The following is a 21,652-nucleotide window of genomic DNA, read 5'->3' as shown; positions in this document are numbered from 1 at the left end:
ACCTTTTAACCCGTTTGGCCTGTGACTTTTTTAATTTTTGAGAGAGAAGAGATGAAGTGCAAGTGAGGGAGGGGCAGAGAGAGAGAGACACACAGAATCCGAAGCGGGCTCCGGGCTCCGCACAGAGTCCGAGGCCGGGCTCGAACTCACGGACCCTGAGATCATGACCAGAGCTGCTTAACTGAGCCACCCAGGCGCCCCCAACTTGTAACTTTTTAAACTAACCTGTCAGGCCCGGATTGTTCCAGGGAACTGGGAGAACTTCCCTCGCACTTCTTTGGCTTGTGACCCTGACCCAGGGTGGGCGCAGGGCAGGCTTGCTCGAGGCCACGAGGTGTCAGGTGGGGTTCGCGAGAACGACGACGCAGCAGGGCCCGGGGAGGGTCTCCACCACCACCTCCCGGGTTCGTCTGTCCCTCAGCCAGGAAGGGACTGCGGAAGGGGCTCACTAGCAAGTGACTCAGCCGGGGGAGCGCGGCCTAGAGCTCGGAGGGGCCCCCGCGACCGGATGGGCGCAGGGCGCGCTCCCCAGGCCTCTGGTCTCCCCTCCGCTTACCAGGAGGCGCCTGGAAGCGACAGCTTCCGTCTGCGTGGCCCACCCACCCCGGGGTGCTCGCCTTGGGCCACCGGCCTGGCCACTCTCCTCGGTCGGGGGCCGGGCGGTCTTACCAGGAAAAGCTGGCGAGTTCGCCCGGAACGGCTGCTCCCTGCGCGCAGACAACCGGCTGGAACCAGGAGGGAGCGGCCAGGTCCCGGGCCAGGCTCTCCAGGCTGGGGCCGCGCCCCTTCCTCTGGCCTCAGTTTCTCCACCACGTGAGGACGTCAGGATTAACCCACCGGGTCCTCCCAAGCGTCAAACAGAATCAACAGGCGGTTGCCTTCCAGGCCCTGCGGCAAGTCCTAGAAATGAGCAGGAGCGTCTGGGGGAAAAGACTGTAAGAGGCCTTCAAGTTTTAAGAGCTTCGAGTCTCAACCCACAGGATGCGGCCTGTTAGACTACAGGAAGACACGGGATTATAAATCCGCACAATCATTACGTCTTTCATTTACACGTAGACATCAGTAAGACTTGAAACAAAACCAAATGGGACCTGTACGGAAATTCTTTAATTCTCTTTATTTTCACACATTAAAAAATGAAACACACTATACAAATGGTTTTTCATAGCAGACTACACGTGGGTCCGTGAGACTTGCTCTCAAAGGGGGTGCTGCCAACGCCGATGCCCGAGGACGGCGGCCGTCGGCCTCGCAGCCAATGGACTGGTTTAAATGCGGTAGCATGCAGCCCTCAGGGCGCGACGCCCCTCTTCTTAAATTAGGTTAAATGGCGTCGGTGTCCGTATTTACAGACTTGAAACGTGTCAATCCTGAGCAGTTCTGATGTTCGTCTGAGACCGGCCGGTGGGAGCCTCGGTCTCGGTTTTAAAAAGGGAGGTCCGGACGGCGCCAGGCTGGCTGCTGCGAGCTGGATGGAGCTCTTCTCTCGGCCCGGAACCACCTGCTGCGGCTCGCACAGGCAGACCCTTCCGGAAGGGCTAAGCCAAGTAACTGTAGGTGTCCTTTTCCCCATCAACTCGCTCCAGATATTCCTTCTCGATCAGAATGTCAATGCATTTCTGGGCATTATTTTAAAAAAGAGAGAAGTCGTGACAGGAGGAAAAAAACCACACAAATTACCGAAGAGATGGGCCACCCTCACCGGGGATCTCCCCTGCACCACCGAGAGCCCAGTCAGGGCAATTCAGCCCATCCACCACGTCCCCGAATGGAGTCCCCTCAGTGCCCGTCTCCTTAACGGCCTCGCTGAGGCGACCGAGTGTCTTTAGAGCCGGCACGGGGCCACAGCCTCCCAGCACCCCAGGCGCCGGGCCGCCCGGGCCGGGTGCTGCGGAGGCCACGGGGCGGGAACCTCGCAGTCGCTCTGTCCTGAGTCACCGGCAGGGACTGGGGGGCGGTGGGGACTCCTGAACAAGCCAGCGCCCCACTGTCAGGGCCCCCGCACCGGCTGCCGGTGACCCGAGCGGTCTCAGGACGCCTCGGACTTGCTACCTGGAAGAAGCCCGCGGCCGCCCCTGGAGCCGGTGCTCACACAGCGAGGGGGAGCACCCCGTGGCCGGGCTACAGCTGGGACACAGCCGAGCGGGAACCCTACGGGTCATTTACACAGAGTCCCGAGGGAGGCGGAACCCTGTGATTCGGGCCACGGGGCAATGTGGGGGAGGCAGCGAGGGGAAGCTTCGGGAACGCTGGTCACCTTCTAACTCTCGATTTGGGTCTTGGTGTACGTGTTTCGATAAAAGGTTTTAAGCTTAAGCCCATTTCCTTTTGTAGAAACCTAGTACGTATGGATATGCCAAGGGCCGTCGGCCTCGTTTTCGTTACACCTTGCTCTCCTAAAACGACACACGGGCAGCTTCTGCCGTGTGGCTCTTGTACCTTGATCACTGGGACCCGCGGCTTGAACCTCGAGGACAGCTGAGTCAGCACTTCTCCGAGCAGCTGCTGGTGCTTCAAGACCTTCCGCATCTTCATGATCCTCACGATGGCCGCCTGGTCACCCGTCACCCGGGGAGGAAAAACCGGGACACGTCACGGTTACAACCGTTCCGGAACATTCGGGACAACTAGCAAACGGGCCGCCGAGGGCCGTGTCCGCGCAGAGGACTGTGATTTCACACACGGTCACAAACGCACGGCAGGATATGTGTTTCAACTCTAACAGAATAAACACGGTATACTTTGGTCTCCTCGGCAGTTTTAATAATTTCACCCGACTACGGAGCGTTTTAAAAATGAGAAGACACGTCCCGAGATCACTGTTGCACTATCGGCTAACGTGGATGTCAATTAAAAAATTCATTTTTATATAGAGCATGGGGTGGGGGTGGGGAGAAAACACGAGTCTGCAGAGCCGCAGAAGATGCCTCGCTGTGACCCCCTCCCCTGCCCCGTCGGACGCGAACTCGCCACGTTCTCTGCGTCCACCCGCTTCCTTCCTCTGCTCCACTCGGGGCCCGTCACCGTCCCCGCACCCGCTCCCAAGCCCCAGCCACCCCACGACCCCGCGGGGCGCCAGAGCGGCGTCACTCTCTGTGAGGGGTCGCCACCCCGCGCGGGCCCCAAGTCACCTGAATCAGCAGCTTGCGGTCCTCCTCGATATTTTTGTGTGTGGTCTCCTGTTCCTGCTTCTGTTCGGTTTTCATCGGCACGTTGATGTTAACCCTTAACTTTTTACTGCCGGGAAAACGGACGAGACCGATCGCTGTCGCTTTAAAGGACAGGTGCTCAAGGCCCGTGTGTGACCTTTAAGAAACCTCTGCTACCCGAGCCCCGTCTCCGCGTCCCACTGGCCGGCCCCCCCGCCCCCCGAGGTAGTTTCCACCTCTGTGAGAAGCTCGGCCCCCAGCAGGCCCCAGGCCGCCGCCACTCGGTGGCTTACTGCCCGGCCAGTAACAGGCCACCTGTGTCACGGGAGAGCCGGTGCCTCCGTCTGCTCTCCCAAATTTCGTCAAATGAGACAAACTCGAGGCACTGGGACAGACAGAGGCCCAAAGGTCCCCGGCCAGCCATTTAAGGGGACGCTTGCCCGGTGGAGAAACCGCCAGACACGGAACCGGAGGCAAGCGGCAGACGACCGAGGCCCACGCCGTGCCCCGCCTCCGTCCGCAGGGACGCGAGGGGACGAGTCTGTGGTCCAGGACCATCCACCTGGCAGATTTTCCTTACTTTTTATAACCGAGATACAATTTGATTAAGGTGTCTGGCTTCAATTCCACCTCATCAACGTTCGCGTTCTCGTCTTCCAGAACCTACAGGACAACAGCTGTTACCACATCATCTCAGGAAAAGGCTCTCGTCTAGCTCAACACGGAACGTGCACAGACATACCAGTAACTTCGACTTCAATAAAATCTGTAGGACTTGTGCCAAAATGTCCTGCAATTGAAGAGAAAAAGGTAAGTTGCATTTTTCTTTGCAACACAAACCACACACACACGACCTCATAGTTGATTTTTGGCAGGAACACAGGAGTCCCCCCCCAGACAGGAGAATGTACCCAGGGAGAAGGAGGTGGTGACTAGGAGGTCCCCTAAGTTCACTACCGCCAGCGCCTACTCGTCAAAGGGAAGCCAACCCCTCTGTGGCTCTGACCACCTCGTGGTAAAAACTGCCGATTCAGTTACAAACGTTAGAAGCCACGCTGATCTCGTCACTACAGGAACCTATCCGTCCATCCTGGACACGGTCACCACAAAAGCAACGTCCGAGGGCTCCCGCACGGCGGCGGAGGATGCTGCTCATGGACGCGAGGGACTCGGCGGTGGTGACCCTGTCCTCCACCTCCTGCGGGGAGCCCCAGGCGCCACGCGGGGCCGCCGGCCGATTCCTTGCCTGTAAACGCAGGTGGCGGGTCTCGGCCTCCTCCTCCTTCAACTCTGTGACCCCGTGACGTGGACACCACCACCTGCCCAACTTCAGTCCCCCGGACGCACCCCATACCTCCTACCCCGGCGCACGGAACACCCCCCGCCCTTCACGGACACCCATTCTGGTCACGTGACCAGCCCAGATTCAACCCCCCCCCCCCCCGCAGGTCTGGGGCACTGCCGGCCACATCCACGGCGCCGCCACCAGAGGCCGCACTTCCGAGCCTGACCTGACGGGAGTGCTGAGCTCGGAGGCCAAGGCCAATGGCCCTGTCAGCCCCGTGGGGCGGGGCCGAGGGCGGCCTGAGCCTCCACCTGAGTCCAGCCCTCCTGACGAGATGAGACAGACTCTTACACACAAAGGGGCAAATTCACTCTGTCATTAGAATTTGAAGATGTACTCTGGGTTGACTTGAAGCATCATCAAAAAATAAACACTTTCCTGAGGCCCCTGGGTGGCTCAGTCGCTCTGCTGTCTGGCTCTGGGTTTCGGCTCAGGTCATGATCTCACGGTTCATGAGTTCGAGCCCCCACATCGGGCTCTGCGCTGGCACCCTGGAGCCTGCTTGGGCTTCTCCCTCTCCTCTGACCCTTCCCTGCTTGCTCTCTCTCAAAATAAATAAACAAACAAAAAATAAATACTTCCCTAAGTGACACTCAATAAGGCCAGTGTTACCCTGTCAGCAAAACCAGACAAAAACATCCCAAGAGAACAACAGACCAATAACACTCCTATGAATGTAGATGTAAACTTCCTCAAGAAAATACTAGCAAACCAAGCCCAGCGCATAAAGAATATCATATACATGCCCAAGTGGGGATTACCCCAAGAAGGCAAGGGTGGCGATGTAAGAAAAGCAATGACTATAATATACCATATTAATAGACAAAAAGCATATTTTTATCTCGACAGAGCAGAAAAAGCAGTTGAACAAAATGCAACACTCTTTCATCATGGAAAGATTAAAAAAAAAGACTAGAAGGGAACTTCTTTAATAAAGGGAATCTAAGAAAAACCTACAGCGATTGTCACCCTTAATAGTAACAAACTGAAGCTTTCCCCCAAGGTCAGGAACAAGACAAGGGTGCCTGTTCTCACCACCTCTAGTCAACACTGCATGGGAAATTCCAGCCAGAACAATCAGGCAAGAAGAAAAAATAAAAGGCATCCAAATAGGGAAAGGAAGAAGTAAAACTAGCTGTATCTGCAGATGACATGATACTGTAAAACCCCTAAAGAAGCCTCAAAAAAAAAAAAAAAAAAAGTTCAGCCAGGTTGCAACATATAAAATCAATATGCAATAATCAATTATATTTCCATATCCAGAAATGAACAATTCCGTTTCCAAAAGTACCAAACACAACACTTAGGAATAAATTTAACCAAAGTGCAGGCTTACACACTCAACACTGAAACACGTGAGAGGAATGAAACACAACCTACATAAAGAGAAAGCCGCTCACGCCACGGACTGGAAGGCCCCCGCTGGCAGGACGGGGACACCCCCCAAAGCAGCCCAAAGCTTTGATGCGTCTCTATCACAGCAACAGCTGCCTTCTTTTGGACACAGACCAGCTAATTCTGAAATTCACATGGAAATGCAAGAGACCCAGAGGAGCCAACACAATTCTGACAAAGAACAAAGCTGGAGGTCTCTGTTTCAAAACTTGCTACAAAATAACCGCAAACAGGGGCGCCTGGGTGGCGCAGTCGGTTAAGCGTCCGACTTCAGCCAGGTCACGATCTCGCGGTCCGTGAGTTCGAGCCCCGCGTCGGGCTCTGGGCTGATGGCTCGGAGCCTGGAGCCTGTTTCCGGTTCTGTGTCTCCCTCTCTCTCTGCCCCTCCCCCATTCGTGCTCTGTCTCTCTCTGTCCCAAAAATAAACAAACGTTGAAAAAAAAAAAATAACCGCCAACAAGGCACTGTGGATTAAAGAACTACAGATCACTGGAAAAGAACGAAGAATCCAGAAATTAGCCCATTCACCTACGGCCATCTGATTTTCAACAAGGCAGTCCCAATCAACGGGGAAAGACGTCTCTAACCCTGAATCAGGCCCCGGCTCCTTAGCCCTGACCCTAAAGGCATGCGTGACAAAAGCAAAAGGGGCTCTGGGTACACAATATATAAGGAATTCTTACAACTCAACGGTAAGGGCAACCCAAATAAAAAATGGGCGTGGGCAGAGCGTCTGAATAGACACCTCTCCAAAGAATAGATATAAACGGCCAGGAAGAACACGAAAAGACACGTCATCAGCTGTCGGAGAAATGCAAATCAAACTACCGACGAGGTATTACATCATACCCACTAGGCCATAATAGCCGTAAAGAAAGGAAGCCAGGGTCGGGGGGCCCTCCCATGCTGCTGGTGGTGTGCCCGTGAACTGGTGCCTGGCAGTGGCTCGGAAGTTAAATCTGTCACAACTCGAACGTTCCAGTCCTTGGCATCCACCCAAGAAAACTGAAAACAGGTTCTTACAGAGACGCGCATGTGAATGCGCAGAGCACTGTTATTCCCAATAACCACACGTAGAAACAACCCCAAGGCCCACCAACTGATGAGGGGGTCAACATAACGTGGTCCACGCAGACGCTGGAACGTATTTCAGCCGGTAACAGAATGAAACATACACGCCATCACGTGGAGAAACCCTGGAAACATGCCAAGTCAAAGGCACACACGCTCTGACGCCATTATCGTGAAGAGCCCAGAGCTGGCAAATCCGGAGAGACAGGAAGTAAGTTAATGGGACTCAGCGGCTGAGGAGAGGAGCAGAGGGTAGTTCCTGCTAACGACTAACGGGTCTCTTTTCGGGATGACAGGCGTGTTCGGGAATCGAGACAGCGATGGTGGCTGTACGACCTTGTGAATAAACACTCAACTGTCTACTTTAAGATGCTGAATTTTATGTACGTGAAATACAGCTCAATAAAAAATACGGCCAATAAACAGGAAGAAAGACACTGTAATGAAGTGACGTTTAAGCCTCCAAGGAAAAGCTTAGCTGGGAAGAGGGTTAACGCTGGGTTAAACGAACGCGCGAAAGCAGGTCATGTGCATCTGTGTGAAATCAGAGACCTCCGCGCCGTCTCCCCACCCCCTCCCTTCAATGCTCACAAGAGGAGACGGGAACTGGACACGTCACAGGGGCCAAGTAACGGGAAGGTACCATTTTGATCTGAGTGCTGTCAGTCAGCTGCTGCACAGCATACGCGTCTTCCGTGTTGTACTGAAGCAGGATCGCCATCTGGAAGGTGGATGCCTTCGAGGCCCCCCATATAAGAGAAAGAGAAACGGAATTTAAATGTGTGGAAAAGCCTCCAAAAATACACAGCTTAAGGCTGAAGAAGTTACGTATGAAACAAATTCTTGCAAAACACGCACAACAGCAGGTCTATTTAAAAGAGAACACAAAGTGTCACAGCTCCACCGCGATGCACTGCTCTCCCGAAAGACGTCACTTACCGCCTTTCGAAGGTTAAAATAATTTGGAACTTTCTTCTAAGACGTTTTGTCTACGCAAATACACACTATTTATGCATCCACACTCATTTACATAAGCACGCGTAAAACACACAAATCCTCTTCAGGGGAAGAGACCCTAACGGACATCTTCCCTCTGCCACATATACACCGGGATATCTAGGAGGCCGCTCCAGTTACCCCGGGCCGGCCTCAGCCTCTCCCGTAGAACTGAAATGGGAGTCACGCTAGTACTCAGTGCTGCCGAGAGCACCGAGGGTCAATATTAGCAGGAAACTGCTTTGCCAAAGGAAAAGGGCTATCGTCGTAATTCACTACAGGAAACTCTGGCTTTTTGAGCTACGCAGTGTGCATCGGGCAGGATCTGTGCCAAATGCTTATTAAACACATTATTTTACTTAATCTTCACGTCACTTCCAAGGTATAAGCACTGGCACCCCCGTTTTATGGAGAATAAAACTGAGGCATCGGTGTATCACCTGCCCCTCAGCGGGAAAGCATCCGAACTCCTCTGACTCTGAGAACCGCACTTTGCCGGAAGCTCGACCCTAGATTCTGACGCACGAATCACTGGATTCCAATTTCTACAACTTGTCTTATCCTCATTTAGACTAAAAAAATATATTCCGAAACAGAGGGTGATCTTACCTGCAAAGTGTATCGATTTTTGAAGCAGTTGGTTACCAATTCTCCTTTGGACAGCTGATACAGCCAGGTCAGTTTTCTGCCACTGTGACGGCTAGCGTAAAAAGCTGTGAATCGCTGATAACTGCGTTCCAGCTGGATAAAAGAATAGCACTGTGTGGAATACGTATCTCACCCCAGTCCGTAGTCAGCACTGCCACATAAACACACCTCCAAACGTACGGTACAAAACGCTCACTACATAAACGCGAAACCCGAGCGGTGGGGGGTGGGGGTGGGGCTGGGGGGTGTGACTCTTGCAAGGCACACTGGTTGAGGCACGAGAGGAGAACGCGGAAACGCACTCTGACGGTCAGGCAGGCGGCCACCGCCACGGGGTTCGGCAGAGCACGGACGAGGCTCCGTGTCCGTGAGCCAGCTCGCGGGCCGTGCGGGCTGGCGCGGAGGAGGCCGGCCTCCGGACACCCCGCCCTGCCCGCCGCGCGCTCGCCGTGGGCTCGCGGCCAAGGCCGCCCTTTGCGTTCCGCCGGGCACTAGCAGAACGCGAGACGGAGCCGCCCTCACCTCTGACGGCAAGGCGAACGTGCAGGACTGCTGGAAGGGCCACGACCCGGAGCTTAGCACCTGGATGCTGAAGTCCACTGAGGCGGGGTGAAAAGGCAGGAACACGGTTAGTCCCACACACTGAAAGATGCTGCCGTTCAAATAAACGTGGACTGCTTCGTATTAAAAGAAGCACACCGAACGAAAACACTCTGCTTCAGGAGGAAATTAAGAACCGGATGTATTTCAGTCAAATGATTTTACTCCGCGAAAATCAGTGAAAGGTCAAAGAGCCAGAAACTCTTTTCCTCAGAGCTACGACATCAGATGCCCACCCCGCTTCCTGTGCGTCAGCGCCCTGCCGGCCTGGGGTCCGCTCAGGCGCCCCCAGCTCGCCGGGCACGGACACCGCGGCAGCCGCAACTCAGGAAGCAAAATCCCCAGACGTGAACAGCTACCTTCGGTGTGTTTCCTGTACGCCCACTACTGCCGACACCACTGCCCCCCCAACACTACACGTCACACAAACTAAATAGAACAAAAGTCTCATCAGTACCAATAGCTGACGAGCTCACTGGCAGAACTGCCAAGTTTAACAGTGGAATAGCGCTTCAGCTTTGGGGAGAAATGAAATTCCCATTTTTCATGTGAAAAGACAACAAGTAATGATGTCTGCATCGTCCGCCAACATCCCCCAGAGCGGACCTGACGGGGGGGGGGGGGGCCCTGGGAGCAAGTCCTGGCACCCTAGCGATCGGGAACCATGGAGTCTTCGGTTAGTTTGACTCTGTAATCTATACACCAAGTCAGTCTCTTATAATTCACCAAAAAAAAAAAAAAAAAAAAAAAAAAAGGCAAGAACTGATCCCAACTAAGGTTAAAGAAATTTATGAAGTATTAAACCGTGTGGAGCCCTGAGCTGGCAGATATCCCGGGTGGGGTGGCCACGCCAGCAAGTGGAAAAGCCCAGGGCTCAGCCCTGGGTCCCCTGGGAGAGGCCGGTCATCTCCTAGGCTCACACGCGACTCAGGAAGACCATCTGGGAGGTGGCACTTGCTGTCCGTCCGTCCCTGAATCCCTGATAAAGCACCGACCACCCTCACATAACACTGTCATCTCTGTCGCCTGCCACATAGGGCACGGACTTCCCGAAGAACACTGCCTGTAAAAGCGGCTCATAAACATGTGTGTACTCACAGTCTAGCGGTTCTGAGTTCGTCAGGTGCTTTTTGAACTGCTCATTCAAATCTTTGCTCACACCAATGTCTTGAAACATCCGCTGAAGTTTAGAGGTATATTCAAAACCACAAGCTTGCTGAAATGAACCCAGACAACCGTCTCATTAATTTCTATTAGAAACAGAAGTGTATATAAGGGAATCTGATGGAAATCACACACGACATAGGCTTAACCGTAGAAAATGACTACTGAAGCTAGTAACACTGAACCACATCTCACAGCATCAGTATGTGCAGATTCAAACCAGGAGGCTACTATTCACACAGTAAGTATCATCTGAGCACCTAAGAGCAAGGGTCTCTAACGGAATGCGAAGAGGACATACTTTGTTTACTACTCTTACCCACTGTTATCAGCTGACACGTGTGCCCCCCAAACTCCGGCGCTAAAGCCCTAACCCCCAGTGTGATGGTATCTGGAGGCGGGGTCATGAGGAAATGATTACGTTTAGATGGAGTCACGAGGATGGGATCCTCGTGATGGGATTAGCGCCCGTGTAACAAGGGACCAGCGTGCTCTCTGCCTGCCACGTGAGGACACGGCGAGAAGGTGGCCGTCACCAGGTTGGGAAGAGAGTCCTCACCAGAAACGACCTCAGCCGGCCCCTCGACCTTGGTCTTCCCTGCCTCCAGAACTGGGAGGATAGACCTGGGTGGTTCCAGCCTCTAGTCTGTGGTATTTTGTTACGGCAGCTTGAGCAGAATTAGCTACCCACACGACAGTAATTTCAGGTCTCAGACACGTGACAGCGCCTGGCAGGCCAGGAGGCACCGAAACAAGAGCAGGCAGAGGGCAGAGGTGGCTGAATGACAAAACAGGTGCTCAACGGTGGAGTCCGATGCCTCTGTCCTCCTGAGGATGCGACCACTGAGGATGCGAACTAAACCCAGAGCAAAACAAAACACCCGCCAACTCAAAGTCGACCCAACACACGTGTGGGCTGAGCCACTGGAGCAGTTCGGGGGGAGACGGGGGTGGGGTGGGGGGTGGGAACCAGCTGGCGCTCCGGCGGCCAGTGTGGCACAGCCCGGCCAACGGAACCGAGGGGCCCCCGAGGGCGGGGCGGATGGTCAGCAAAGCATGCGGGGCCCAGGACAACCCGTGCCGTTTGAACTCCATTAGCTACAGACCACCGACGACAACCCTGGGACAATGAAAATCTTTCACAGCGATTTAAAAACTTTTTTTTTTTTCCCCCGGAAATGATGAAATTTACCTTTAGTTTAGAGATCATGCTTGCTTCGGCATCATCACTGGCACTGTTCTGATGTACTAGTCTTTTGGCCAGCATCTTTGCATAGAATTTCTGGAACACGTCTTTATCCTCTATATACTTGAAGACCACCATCTAGTGAAGTCACCGAGAGAGCACACTTAGTGCACTGAAAAGCCACGGTCACCGAACACACGCCGGCAGCTGACACGCGTGCTTTGTTTTGTCTGGCCTGTGTGCCAACGTTTACGACGGCTACAAATACCACCCGTAGTCTTGAAATATTTTTGTCAACCACTGAAACCACATTAACTTGGTCTAGACTCGGCACTAACGAGGAAAGTACAAATGCTAAGATTCATGACTCAGTTTAGGGAGTAAAACCACAGATTCAAAGCAAAATACATGACCCAATGACTTTTCACATTCCAGACACCCTGTACCAATAACCTTAAAAGCTGCAGAGAAATGGCTACCGGGAACGGTGCGTTAGCAAGCGCCTTACCACTTGGTTGAGCGTGTCTTCTAGCTCTGCTTCTTCTGGGTTCTTGGAACTGAAATGTAAAAAGAAGGCATACTGTTTTCAAACAGATCAGCCAACAGTTGTTAATGAGCAAGCACCACTCGGCTAACACAACAGAATGTGGCTGTGAACACTTGAACACTCAGTTCTGTCCAGATGAACGCGTGAAGACAGAGGCAAAGTTGTCTTACCTACAGCTGTGTGGCGATCTTACGCTGAAACTATCGCGGAAGAACCCGCTTACAAAATAATCGACATCCAAGATGAAAAGCAACGGAAGACACTTATAAAAAGCTCCCCCAGACATTCAAGTTTTCCTTTCAGATGATCTATTTAAATACAAATAAATAGGGGCGCCTGGGTGGCGCAGTCGGTTAAGCGTCCGACTTCAGCCAGGTCACGATCTCGCGGTCCGTGAGTTCGAGCCCCGCGTCGGGCTCTGGGCTGATGGCTCAGAGCCTGGAGCCTGTTTCCGATTCTGTGTCTCCCTCTCTCTCTGCCCCTCCCCCGTTCATGCTCTGTCTCTCTCTGTCCCCAAAAAAATAAATAAAATGTTGAAAAAAAAAAAATTAAAAAAAAAAAAAACCTATAAATACAAATAAATAAAAGCCGACGGCCTTCTACAATATGCTCTAACTTTGAAAAAAATGAAAAAGGCATTTAGTTTTTCAGTGGCCTAAACATTAAAGATAATGAAAGGATCTCAAGCACTAAAGCACCACCTTCCTCTGGGGTTATGTCTACACAACAGAGAGGTGTCTTTAACAACCGATTGATTCATTCTATTCTATGAACAAGTATTAACTGAAAGGTTACTTCAGGGTAAATGCAATTTTTCAGGGTCTACGAGTCCCTCATAGACAGATTCCCCATAAATTTACATCGAATGATCCAGCCACCAACCAAGCTCTGGAGAGGTGCCTCTACCTAAGAACACATGGCTCAGAAAACCCAGCCCCCCTCTTCACAGGGCCAGGCTGGGGCCACTGCCCCCTGCGGGAGAGCCTCCCTTCTGAGCCCCCTTCACTCGGGAGGAGCGTGTGCTCACGGACGTGGTGCTCCCAGCAGCCTGCCGTCTGTCTGCTGCCCCAGCCTCAATTACAACAACATAGCAAGAGACTTGATGAGGGCCCCTTAGGAAAAGGCAATGCATAAAAGGGACAAGTGCCACCAAATGAAATGAGGGCCTACTAAAACATGTAATTAAAAAACACTGAAGATTTTTATGTAATAGCCTAAAGAAAAAAAAAGTTAACAGCACGTCAGAAGAGGCATTCCAATGTGAAGTCCATGTTTATTCCTGGAAAGAATACCTGCATGGATCTGACTACAACTGCTAAATACTACACTGACCAGCACTGCAAGAAACAGAGGAAACCCCCCGAATACTCCATTCTCACTGGCCTTGGGGAAACGGCTTTCTGGCAAAGTTCAAGAGCTAGCTAGTGACCTCATCAAAGGTTTCCCCATGTCTGTCAGGAAGACCACACAGTTGTTAACACAGTAAGTTACGTTAAATGTGCCACCACTGAGCCATCGCTAGAAAGCTACTGTGTTCTGGAGAATTATTCTTAGTTCCCTGATAAATTTAGCTTGCTAACATTTGACTTAAGATTTCCCTGACTCTACTCTAGGAGAGACTTGTTCGCAGTGTTTTTCTCGGTACGGGCAGGCGTTCTCCGTCTTTTCGCAAGGGGGCTACGCAATCTCGTGAGAGCTAGTACGTTAACATCAAAACCAGGACCGTGTGGAAGCGCGGACAACGCCTGCAGCAGCATTTGCCGAGAGATCTCTGGAAAAGTGAGACAAACCTTGAGCACTTCCGAACCGAGAGGAGCCGTCCAAGTGAACGAGAAACGAGAAGCTAAGAACACCCAAACAGACGCGCAAAACCCGGAATGCTGGAAGCACAAGGCACAGAGAGACCCACGCCGGTCGTGCTTCTAGCTCTCACTACACCTGCACACACGCGCGCGCACGCACACACACACACACACACACACACACACCCTGAACAGGAAGAAGAGCAGGTGAGAAACCTGGCGGCTGAAATACAAAGAGCACGAGGGGCCCCTGGCTGGCTCAGTCCAAGAGCCCACCACCCTTGAGCTCAGGGTCATGAGTTGGAGCCCCATGTGAGGTGTAGAGATTACGTACATACATAAACTTAAAAAACAGAGAGAAAACAGAGAATGGCAATAAAACAAACTCATTAAGCGAAGATCAACGTTAGAAGCGCACACGACAACGCAAGTGCCACAGTAGCGCTGAGTCTCGTGTCAGGAACGGCCAGTGGGAGTTCCCAAAGCAGCCTCGCCCGGAAACACAAGCGAGCTGGGCCCAGAGAACCGGGGAGCACAAGAGAGACGCTGACTTCCCGCGTCCTTTCTGCCCTTGTAACCACCGCTCAGCCAGCTCACGGAACTGGATTCAGCTAAAGGGGCCACACTGCTTGCAGTTCTCAAAGCCAACCCAACGGTGACATTAAAAAAAAATGAACTGGGCCTAGAGTATAGGACTTGAAGTATCTTTCAAAGAGACAAGGAAGATGTATTAGGTTTGAAGTATTTTCTCAAAGGTACAAAAATTACAACAGAAGTAAAACGTAATATAAAGTTTAATTCCTCATATATAAGCTGAGAGTTTAAATAGATTTACTAAGAATAAAACACAATGTCACTTAATACCTTTTCTTCAACAAGGAGTCGCAGTATCGAGCCAGCAACTCGGGGGATTTACTGGACGACTGGGCCATTTTGGTAACTGCGTTGTTGTTGATGAAGCGACCACAGGCCTGTGGAGCACACAAAACACGGTCAGGGGCCACGCACCACCCCCGCCACCTGCATCGCAGGAGAGATTCCTTCTGACACACCCACCTTGTCAAGTGCAGCCACGAAACCAGCATCGTTGTTGAACGCCGACATCACCAGGGCATTGTATTTTTTGTGAACATCCAACACTGTCTGTACATACATCTTGGGGTCCTCCAGTGGGGGAAAACAGAATCAAAAGCTGGTTACTGGGGATTAAATGGTATATTAATGGGCTACTATAAAATATTCTGTAAGGTTTAGAAACTGCTTCAAAGATGCCAACAAATAAGACTAAGTAATAGTTCTGGTTCCATCATCAAAACACATAAGGCATTTTGTTTACAGATACAAAATAAAATACATTCCTATACTTGAAATTAAATACTGATTTCAAGCTTTGTATAAAAGTGATTTCTCAAATTATTTGAAAATTCCAAAGGATCACAGAAAGCAAAATTTCTCAAAGTGATAGTCTGCTTAGCCCATTTTTGCTGCTGTTAAAAATTCAAATTCTGGACTTTGCTGGGCGAACCGATCAGCCAGTAAGCTCTTTAATCAGCCGGTTATCCTGCACTTGGCTGGGCAGATGTGAGAACAGCATAGGGTTAAGGTCGGAGGAATTGCGGGCAAGGGTGTGAGAGTCAGACGAGGCGGAGAAGAAGGTCTGACTCACACACGCCACCACATCGCAGGACTGGATGGGACAGGCCAGGGCCCAGGAGATAGGCAGGGCACGTTGTGGGGTGGGGGGTGGGGGTTGGACTCGGCAGGGTGGGCACGTGGGAGCTCTGGACAAAGAAACAAGTAACAGGAATGCAATGGAAAGATGAGCCACAGGAAAGGCCCTGGGAATGACACACAAGGAAGACAGGAGGGTGGGGAAGACGGAGGGGAGGGTGGGGACAGGGACACAATGGAGACCAGCCTCAGTGATAACCACAGAACGGCTGATGCTGGGGACTCACTGCAAGTCGTGGTGCCAAGTCCCACAAGGGGACAGTCACAACTGCACTATGAGGTCAGTGTTGCCTGCATTCCCACTCGACAGGTGAAAAAACTAAGTCAGTCAGGCATCTGGCCAAGGGCTTTAGGGATGGCAGTCAGGCCGGACCCCAGGCAGCCTGACTCCCGAGCCGGCATCTCCACGGCCCTGAGAAGGGACAAGGCCTGGAGGACCGGGACCAGTCGGAGGAGGGGTGGTGCGGACAGGCAGCACCATGGACAGACGGCTTGTGCCAGGAGGGCACCGGAGGCTGGCCCTTCACAAACAGGAGGCCCGAGGGTGGGGTGCTTAAATGGTGGCAGGTGACTGCAAATTTCTGACAGATAGGAATTCTCAGGATTCAGGGATGAGAAACCAGAATTCTCCAAATTTAATTATTCTGTATCTTGTAATACTTTAAAATTTTTTTTTTTTTCAACGTTTATTTATTTTTGGGACAGAGAGAGACAGAGCATGAACGGGAGAGGGGCAGAGAGAGAGGGAGACACAGAATCGGAAACAGGCTCCAGGCTCTGAGCCATCAGCCCAGAGCCCGACGCGGGGCTCGAACTCCCGGACCGGGAGATCGTGACCTGGCTGAAGTCGGACGCTTAACCGACTGCGCCACCCAGGCGCCCCTGTATCTTGTAATACTTTAAAAATATATATATATTTATTTATTTGGGGCACAGCGCAAATGGCAGTGGGGCAGAGAGAAGGGGACAGAGGATCCCAAGTGGGCTCTGTACTGACAGGCTGACAGCAGCGAGCCCGACGTGGGGCTCAGACCCACGAACTGCAAGATCATGACCTAGGCCGAAGTCAGATGCTCAACCGAATGAGCTATCCAGGCGCCCCCATCTTATAATGTTTTTTAAAAAAATAATGAGAAAGCACTGAGATCAAATCGTTTTCCTGTGATAGGGTTGGACTAAGAGTTTCACAGGTCCTCTGTTAAAAAATAATATATAATAAAAATGCAAAGTTTATTCTTACTATGAATACACTGACAAGACTATAACGTCAACAACATGTAAAGTGGCCTCTACCTGATAAGACATTTAGTAAGAGAAAATGTTAAAAGGGAACACAAAATAACTGCCAAATGAAAATTACCTAAAATATATGTAAAATCTAAATCTAAATCTAAAATATATGTAAGATGTAAAAATTATCTACCTTAAAATGTTACAACACAGCATTGACTGCCCCATCAGATAATCTTGTTTCGTGGTAACTATTCCAGATGTGGAAAAATGTCTCCCATTTTGCCCTCAGGGTTTAATCCACAACTGCCTCCGAAGGCATCTTCCAATTGGCATACATCTTATTTCGTATAAACTCATTTCTTCTTTTAACAACAAAAATACTGTCTGCCTGACTTAATCTTGGGTTTGCCACTGAAATGGATATTGCGTTTTGCTCATTTGGGTTTGAGACTGCTTTCTGATTTCATGTCAAACGACCTCACAACATGCACGTGTTTTTCCTTTGCATTTCTTCTGTTAAAAGTATTTACAAAGAACCTGAGCCTACAGTGAGTATTCAAGCACTGGAGAATGCCAGTAAGTGTCGCTGGGTAGTATTTGAATGAGGTAACATTCAAGGTTAAGGTCAACAGCATTACAGAGAATCATATGTCAAAACTGCCAACGTAAGCACTTACTGTGCCTCCAACGTGTGCTGTTTCTTGGAACACCACTCAAAAGGATTTACGTGAAGTATGTTATATAAACATACTAACACGTATTTTATTTGTAAGAGGGGAGCGCACACCCATTTGTAACCCGGCATCACCCACAAAGAAGATCCTTCAGACCGTTGCTTCTCTGGCATGTGCATTCACCAAGGTTCCCAGAGACGTCTGCCTTAACCTCCGACTCCGTAAGCACCCCCTGCCCCTGCCATTAGTGGGCTCTTCCGAACCAGGAACGTATCTGTGTGGACCATCACGCCTGGAGGAGAATGATGCTGTTCTCTCTTTTCCTGAGTTCTTTAACGATTTTTCTCAGATTCAGAATTTGGAAAAACATCAATGTCCCACTGACTGCCAGCAAGGAATTCCCCCATGGAAAGACCAACGAGACCTATCCTCCCCTAGGACACAGAAGGCTTCGGACTCCGATTCCAAGCTTCTTTCTACTACAGGAGGAGACCCAGCCAGCAGTCTCACTGGTGAGAAGTGAGGGTCTGACAGGAACCCACAGAGGGTAAAGTATGAATCATCAGCCTTGGGAATCTGAAGTCCTGAGAGAAGCCGCTTGGGAACTTGGCAAGAATGGACAAAGACAGAAACGCACAGGGTCATACAGAGCAAACAGGAGGTGCTTCCGAGGCTACCGCATCACAACAGAGGCGAGGAGAGAGGACAGAGCAGCTAGAACAAATGCATGTTTTTCATGAAACCTGCAAACTTTTGGTGTTTAAAAAAATTAACGGAGTAGTAACTGCTTTGATTTATGACCACCTGTTTACTGGACAGTACATGAGGGCTTTCCGCGTAAGAAACACGACACCTCTCAGGGCTCGTCCCTGAGGGATGTCACCCAACTCCTACATGATCTCACTTGTCTTTATTATGCCAGTGACGGTCACATTTATTTCTAGCCCAGACCAGACTTCCCCACTCAGCTCACACAACTTGCCCTTGGCTGTTTTGTGGGGTTCCCAAACTCTACACGTCAGAGCTGACCCGGTCTCCGCCCTGAACCTGCCTCTCTTCCGGATCTCTTTCCATTTCCTTTCTTTCAATGTTTTATTGTAGACAAATTCAAATCTCTGCAAAATCACAAAGAATAGTAAAATACACTCCATGAACCCATCATCCAGCATCAACAATGATCGGGCACAAACACCGGTACCTCACAGAGTCTAAGTTCCTAAGGCCTTCTTCTCCCCACCCCCAGCCTCACCAACCCATGCCATCTTCCGTTTGACCACCCAAACAGGCCTAGCCATACACTCACACTCTTCTTCCTTTTAAGCTCTCTTTTATACGATACAGATCGTTTAGAAAATAAAAATCTGATTGTATCGATTTCGCGTTTGTTACAACCATGACCTGCTTTCCTCTTGCCCCTAGGACTAAGGCAGTGTCACTAACATGGCTTTCAAGGTCTCCTGGCCTGGCCAGCCGGTGCCTGCCCTTTTACTTTCCCTGTGCCACCTTCCCTTCTTCTCAAGTCGTACCAGACTTCTGGGTTCTCAGAATGGGCCATGTTTATGCTCACTGAGGGGCTTCGCTCTGTCTAGGACCCCCTGCTTATTAGTTAGCTTCAGCTCCTCCACTGGCCTCAGATACTTCCTCGGGGAAGCTCTCGGAACTGGCAGGACAGAGCAGGCCTCCTGTTACACGCGACACCCGAACCCCCGCTGGAAGGCCAACCACACTCGCGAGTCCCTGCTACTGGCGGCCTCTCCTGCCGGGCGTAAGCTCGAAGAAGCCTGCCGGGACCGTGTCCACCTTGCTTAGAAGCATACAGGGTAGTGGCACTCACCAACTCTTCTTAAACGGCTGGATCAGAAACCAGGATGATCGTGACTGAAATACTACCTTTTATCCCATACACGGCCACTAAAAAAATAATCCTAAAGACCAATTTCACCAAAAGAAACATATGGAGCCTCGCTTCCACTTTCCCTTCTCCCATCTTCCTTAAAGCAGCACCGCACACACAGCAGCTGAGGTCTGAGGGCATCGTCTCACGGAGAGCTGGTATATGGTAGGAGTTCTCAGGATCACCTGTGACCCTAACGTTCTAACGCCGCCCAAAGAGGTACGCTGGGGGGTGACAGGCTCGAGAGGCTCACCCTCACCACTTCAGGTACGTAAGGTGGTGCTCTCCAGGCCAGCATCGGATGTGACCCATCCCCAGAGACGTGCTCTCACCTAGAGCTACCTCTGAAGGACACCTGACCCCCACATCTCCCGTCCAGCCCGGACTAAGGCAGCTTTACGAGAGCCTTCTGAGGATGGCCGTCACCACCCAGCACCCACAGGATGTGTGGGGCCCTGCCAGACACTGTGTCACAACCTCACCTGCAGACGATTATTCTTGAAGAAGGTGAAGAAACCAAGTCTTGGTTAATGAAAACACACCATGCAGAGTAATTCTACGCCCACCCCCCCCACACCCCCGAGCATTAGCATTTGGTCCTCGGAGAACATCATCTCCACACCCAACACAGAGAAGCCAAAGTTTCAGGAAAGGAACAATCACAAACCAGCCACTACAGAGAAAAGCAGGTAAGAGTCCGTGGGCACACAGATTACCACCGTGACCATTACCTGTGGGCAGTTTTAACCCTAGACTGGCGTTCCCCCTTCCCCCTATATCTGAGGTTTTCCCTCCTCTACGGGTCTCTGTGCGCTCAGAGAGTAAGACTAATTTTTGTATTAAATAATAGGCAAAACCCAAAACACTGGAGACAACAGAGGCGCCTCACACGCCACCTAGCGATGTGACAGTCTCGTACTTTTTTATTGGTTTTTTTCTCTTCCATCATCTAATCTCTTCTGATAAGCAGAAATCACCAGTTGTTCTGAGTGTAGTTTAGAGTTGAAAATACCAAGACCAAAAGACCTACCAATTTTAACTAGTGCTCCATGTTCTCATCACTGTAACTTCTGTCCACCTGCTACTTTTTGCTTCAATCACATATATTTATCTTGTAATCATGGCTCTGATTCCAGTTATGTAACTGGGTGGGCTTTTCATCACTGACCCTGGCCTCTGTTCCTCCCTGGTTACTCCCCTTGATCTGAGCCAAGGCTGGAGGCCCTGTCCGCACCCCTTCGGTACTCCCTGGTCGGCACTGAAGCCCTAAGTTGACTACATTCAGGCACAGAGCGATAGTGATAGAAAATTCTGAAAGCGGAGCTAAGTGGGACTTGCCAGGAAAAGCAATCACTCCTCTCAGAGAAAGAATGCCGTTGCAGAGTGTAATTACATTCGTTCAGAAACAGATGTGGTACACCTAGGAGGTTAAGTGGGGGACCAGGTGGTCTTGCTCATCTCCACAAGGGGCAGGTTGGTAAGAGAAGTTCATGGGTGGTCTTGAACTGGTCTGAAGGCCAAGCAAGGGCCATCAGGACTTAAAAATACACAGCAAAGATTAAACCAAAATGTAGTTTGATATGGGATGTAAACTCAAGATTTGGGTAGCGAGAGGCTTCCGTAACTGGTCTGCCTGTGAAAAGATGACAGACTTGCCTACAGCTCAAAGAAGGAAAGGTACAGCCTGGATATAAAAATCCAAGAGTGAGTCTTCTCAGAGCCTGGTTATCCCAAACCAAAAATGAACACTCGTGTATTTTTCCTTTTAAAGAAAATGGTAATTCTTTTCATCTCACGTCAAGACAGAAAACAGACCCACAAATTCAACTCTAGGCTTTCTGAACCGATTTCCATTATCAGTTTTTTGTAATTAAATTTGTCAGTGTGAATTACTATATAAAACTGCTTTGTTCTGTCCTAAAACACCTCCTTGATCCCCCCCGCCCCCGCTCTTCCTCCTTTCCCACATCTACTACATCAAAACTGGTACATTTTTTTCCGTTTGCTTTTTAAAAAATGTTTTATTATGGACGACTTTCAAACCTAATTAACATAAGAAAGAATAGTAAAGTCAGTCCCAATACTCCATCGCTCAGCTTTGAGGGACAGCCTGTAGCCGTGCAAGCCCAGAATCTTCTTACCCTGCCCTCCTCCTACGTAAGATTTCAGGGGTGTGCACCCCATCCCCTCTGACCAGGTGAAGCAGGTCAGACTCCA

The 21,652-nt window shown here is 50.8% G+C and overlaps 1 protein-coding gene across 1 annotated transcript in view; it reads right to left on the bottom strand.

Moving 5' to 3' along the window:
- Window positions 1-1,098: 1,098 nt before the first annotated feature.
- CUL1 (cullin 1) overlaps window positions 1,099-21,652 on the bottom strand; it is a 105,126-nt gene continuing 84,572 nt past the window's right edge. Inside the window, exons 10-22 of the mRNA XM_047097018.1 lie at window positions 14,960-15,067; window positions 14,768-14,874; window positions 12,063-12,111; window positions 11,561-11,692; window positions 10,303-10,420; window positions 9,127-9,203; window positions 8,566-8,697; window positions 7,604-7,696; window positions 3,892-3,939; window positions 3,730-3,812; window positions 3,132-3,237; window positions 2,440-2,553; window positions 1,099-1,619 (exon numbers count right to left, since the gene is read on the bottom strand). Of these exons, the coding sequence (XP_046952974.1) occupies window positions 1,539-1,619; window positions 2,440-2,553; window positions 3,132-3,237; window positions 3,730-3,812; window positions 3,892-3,939; window positions 7,604-7,696; window positions 8,566-8,697; window positions 9,127-9,203; window positions 10,303-10,420; window positions 11,561-11,692; window positions 12,063-12,111; window positions 14,768-14,874; window positions 14,960-15,067 (1,248 nt within the window). The 3' untranslated portion in view covers window positions 1,099-1,538. The remainder of the gene's footprint in view (window positions 1,620-2,439; window positions 2,554-3,131; window positions 3,238-3,729; window positions 3,813-3,891; window positions 3,940-7,603; window positions 7,697-8,565; window positions 8,698-9,126; window positions 9,204-10,302; window positions 10,421-11,560; window positions 11,693-12,062; window positions 12,112-14,767; window positions 14,875-14,959; window positions 15,068-21,652) is intronic.

The sequence above is a fragment of the Lynx rufus genome, unplaced genomic scaffold (assembly GCF_022079265.1).
Source record: "Lynx rufus isolate CCGP_SWC_20201006 ecotype Redwood Valley unplaced genomic scaffold, mLynRuf1.p SCAF_4, whole genome shotgun sequence".
Taxonomy (NCBI): domain Eukaryota; kingdom Metazoa; phylum Chordata; class Mammalia; order Carnivora; family Felidae; genus Lynx; species Lynx rufus.
This window is presented reverse-complemented; position numbering and strand designations above follow the sequence as displayed.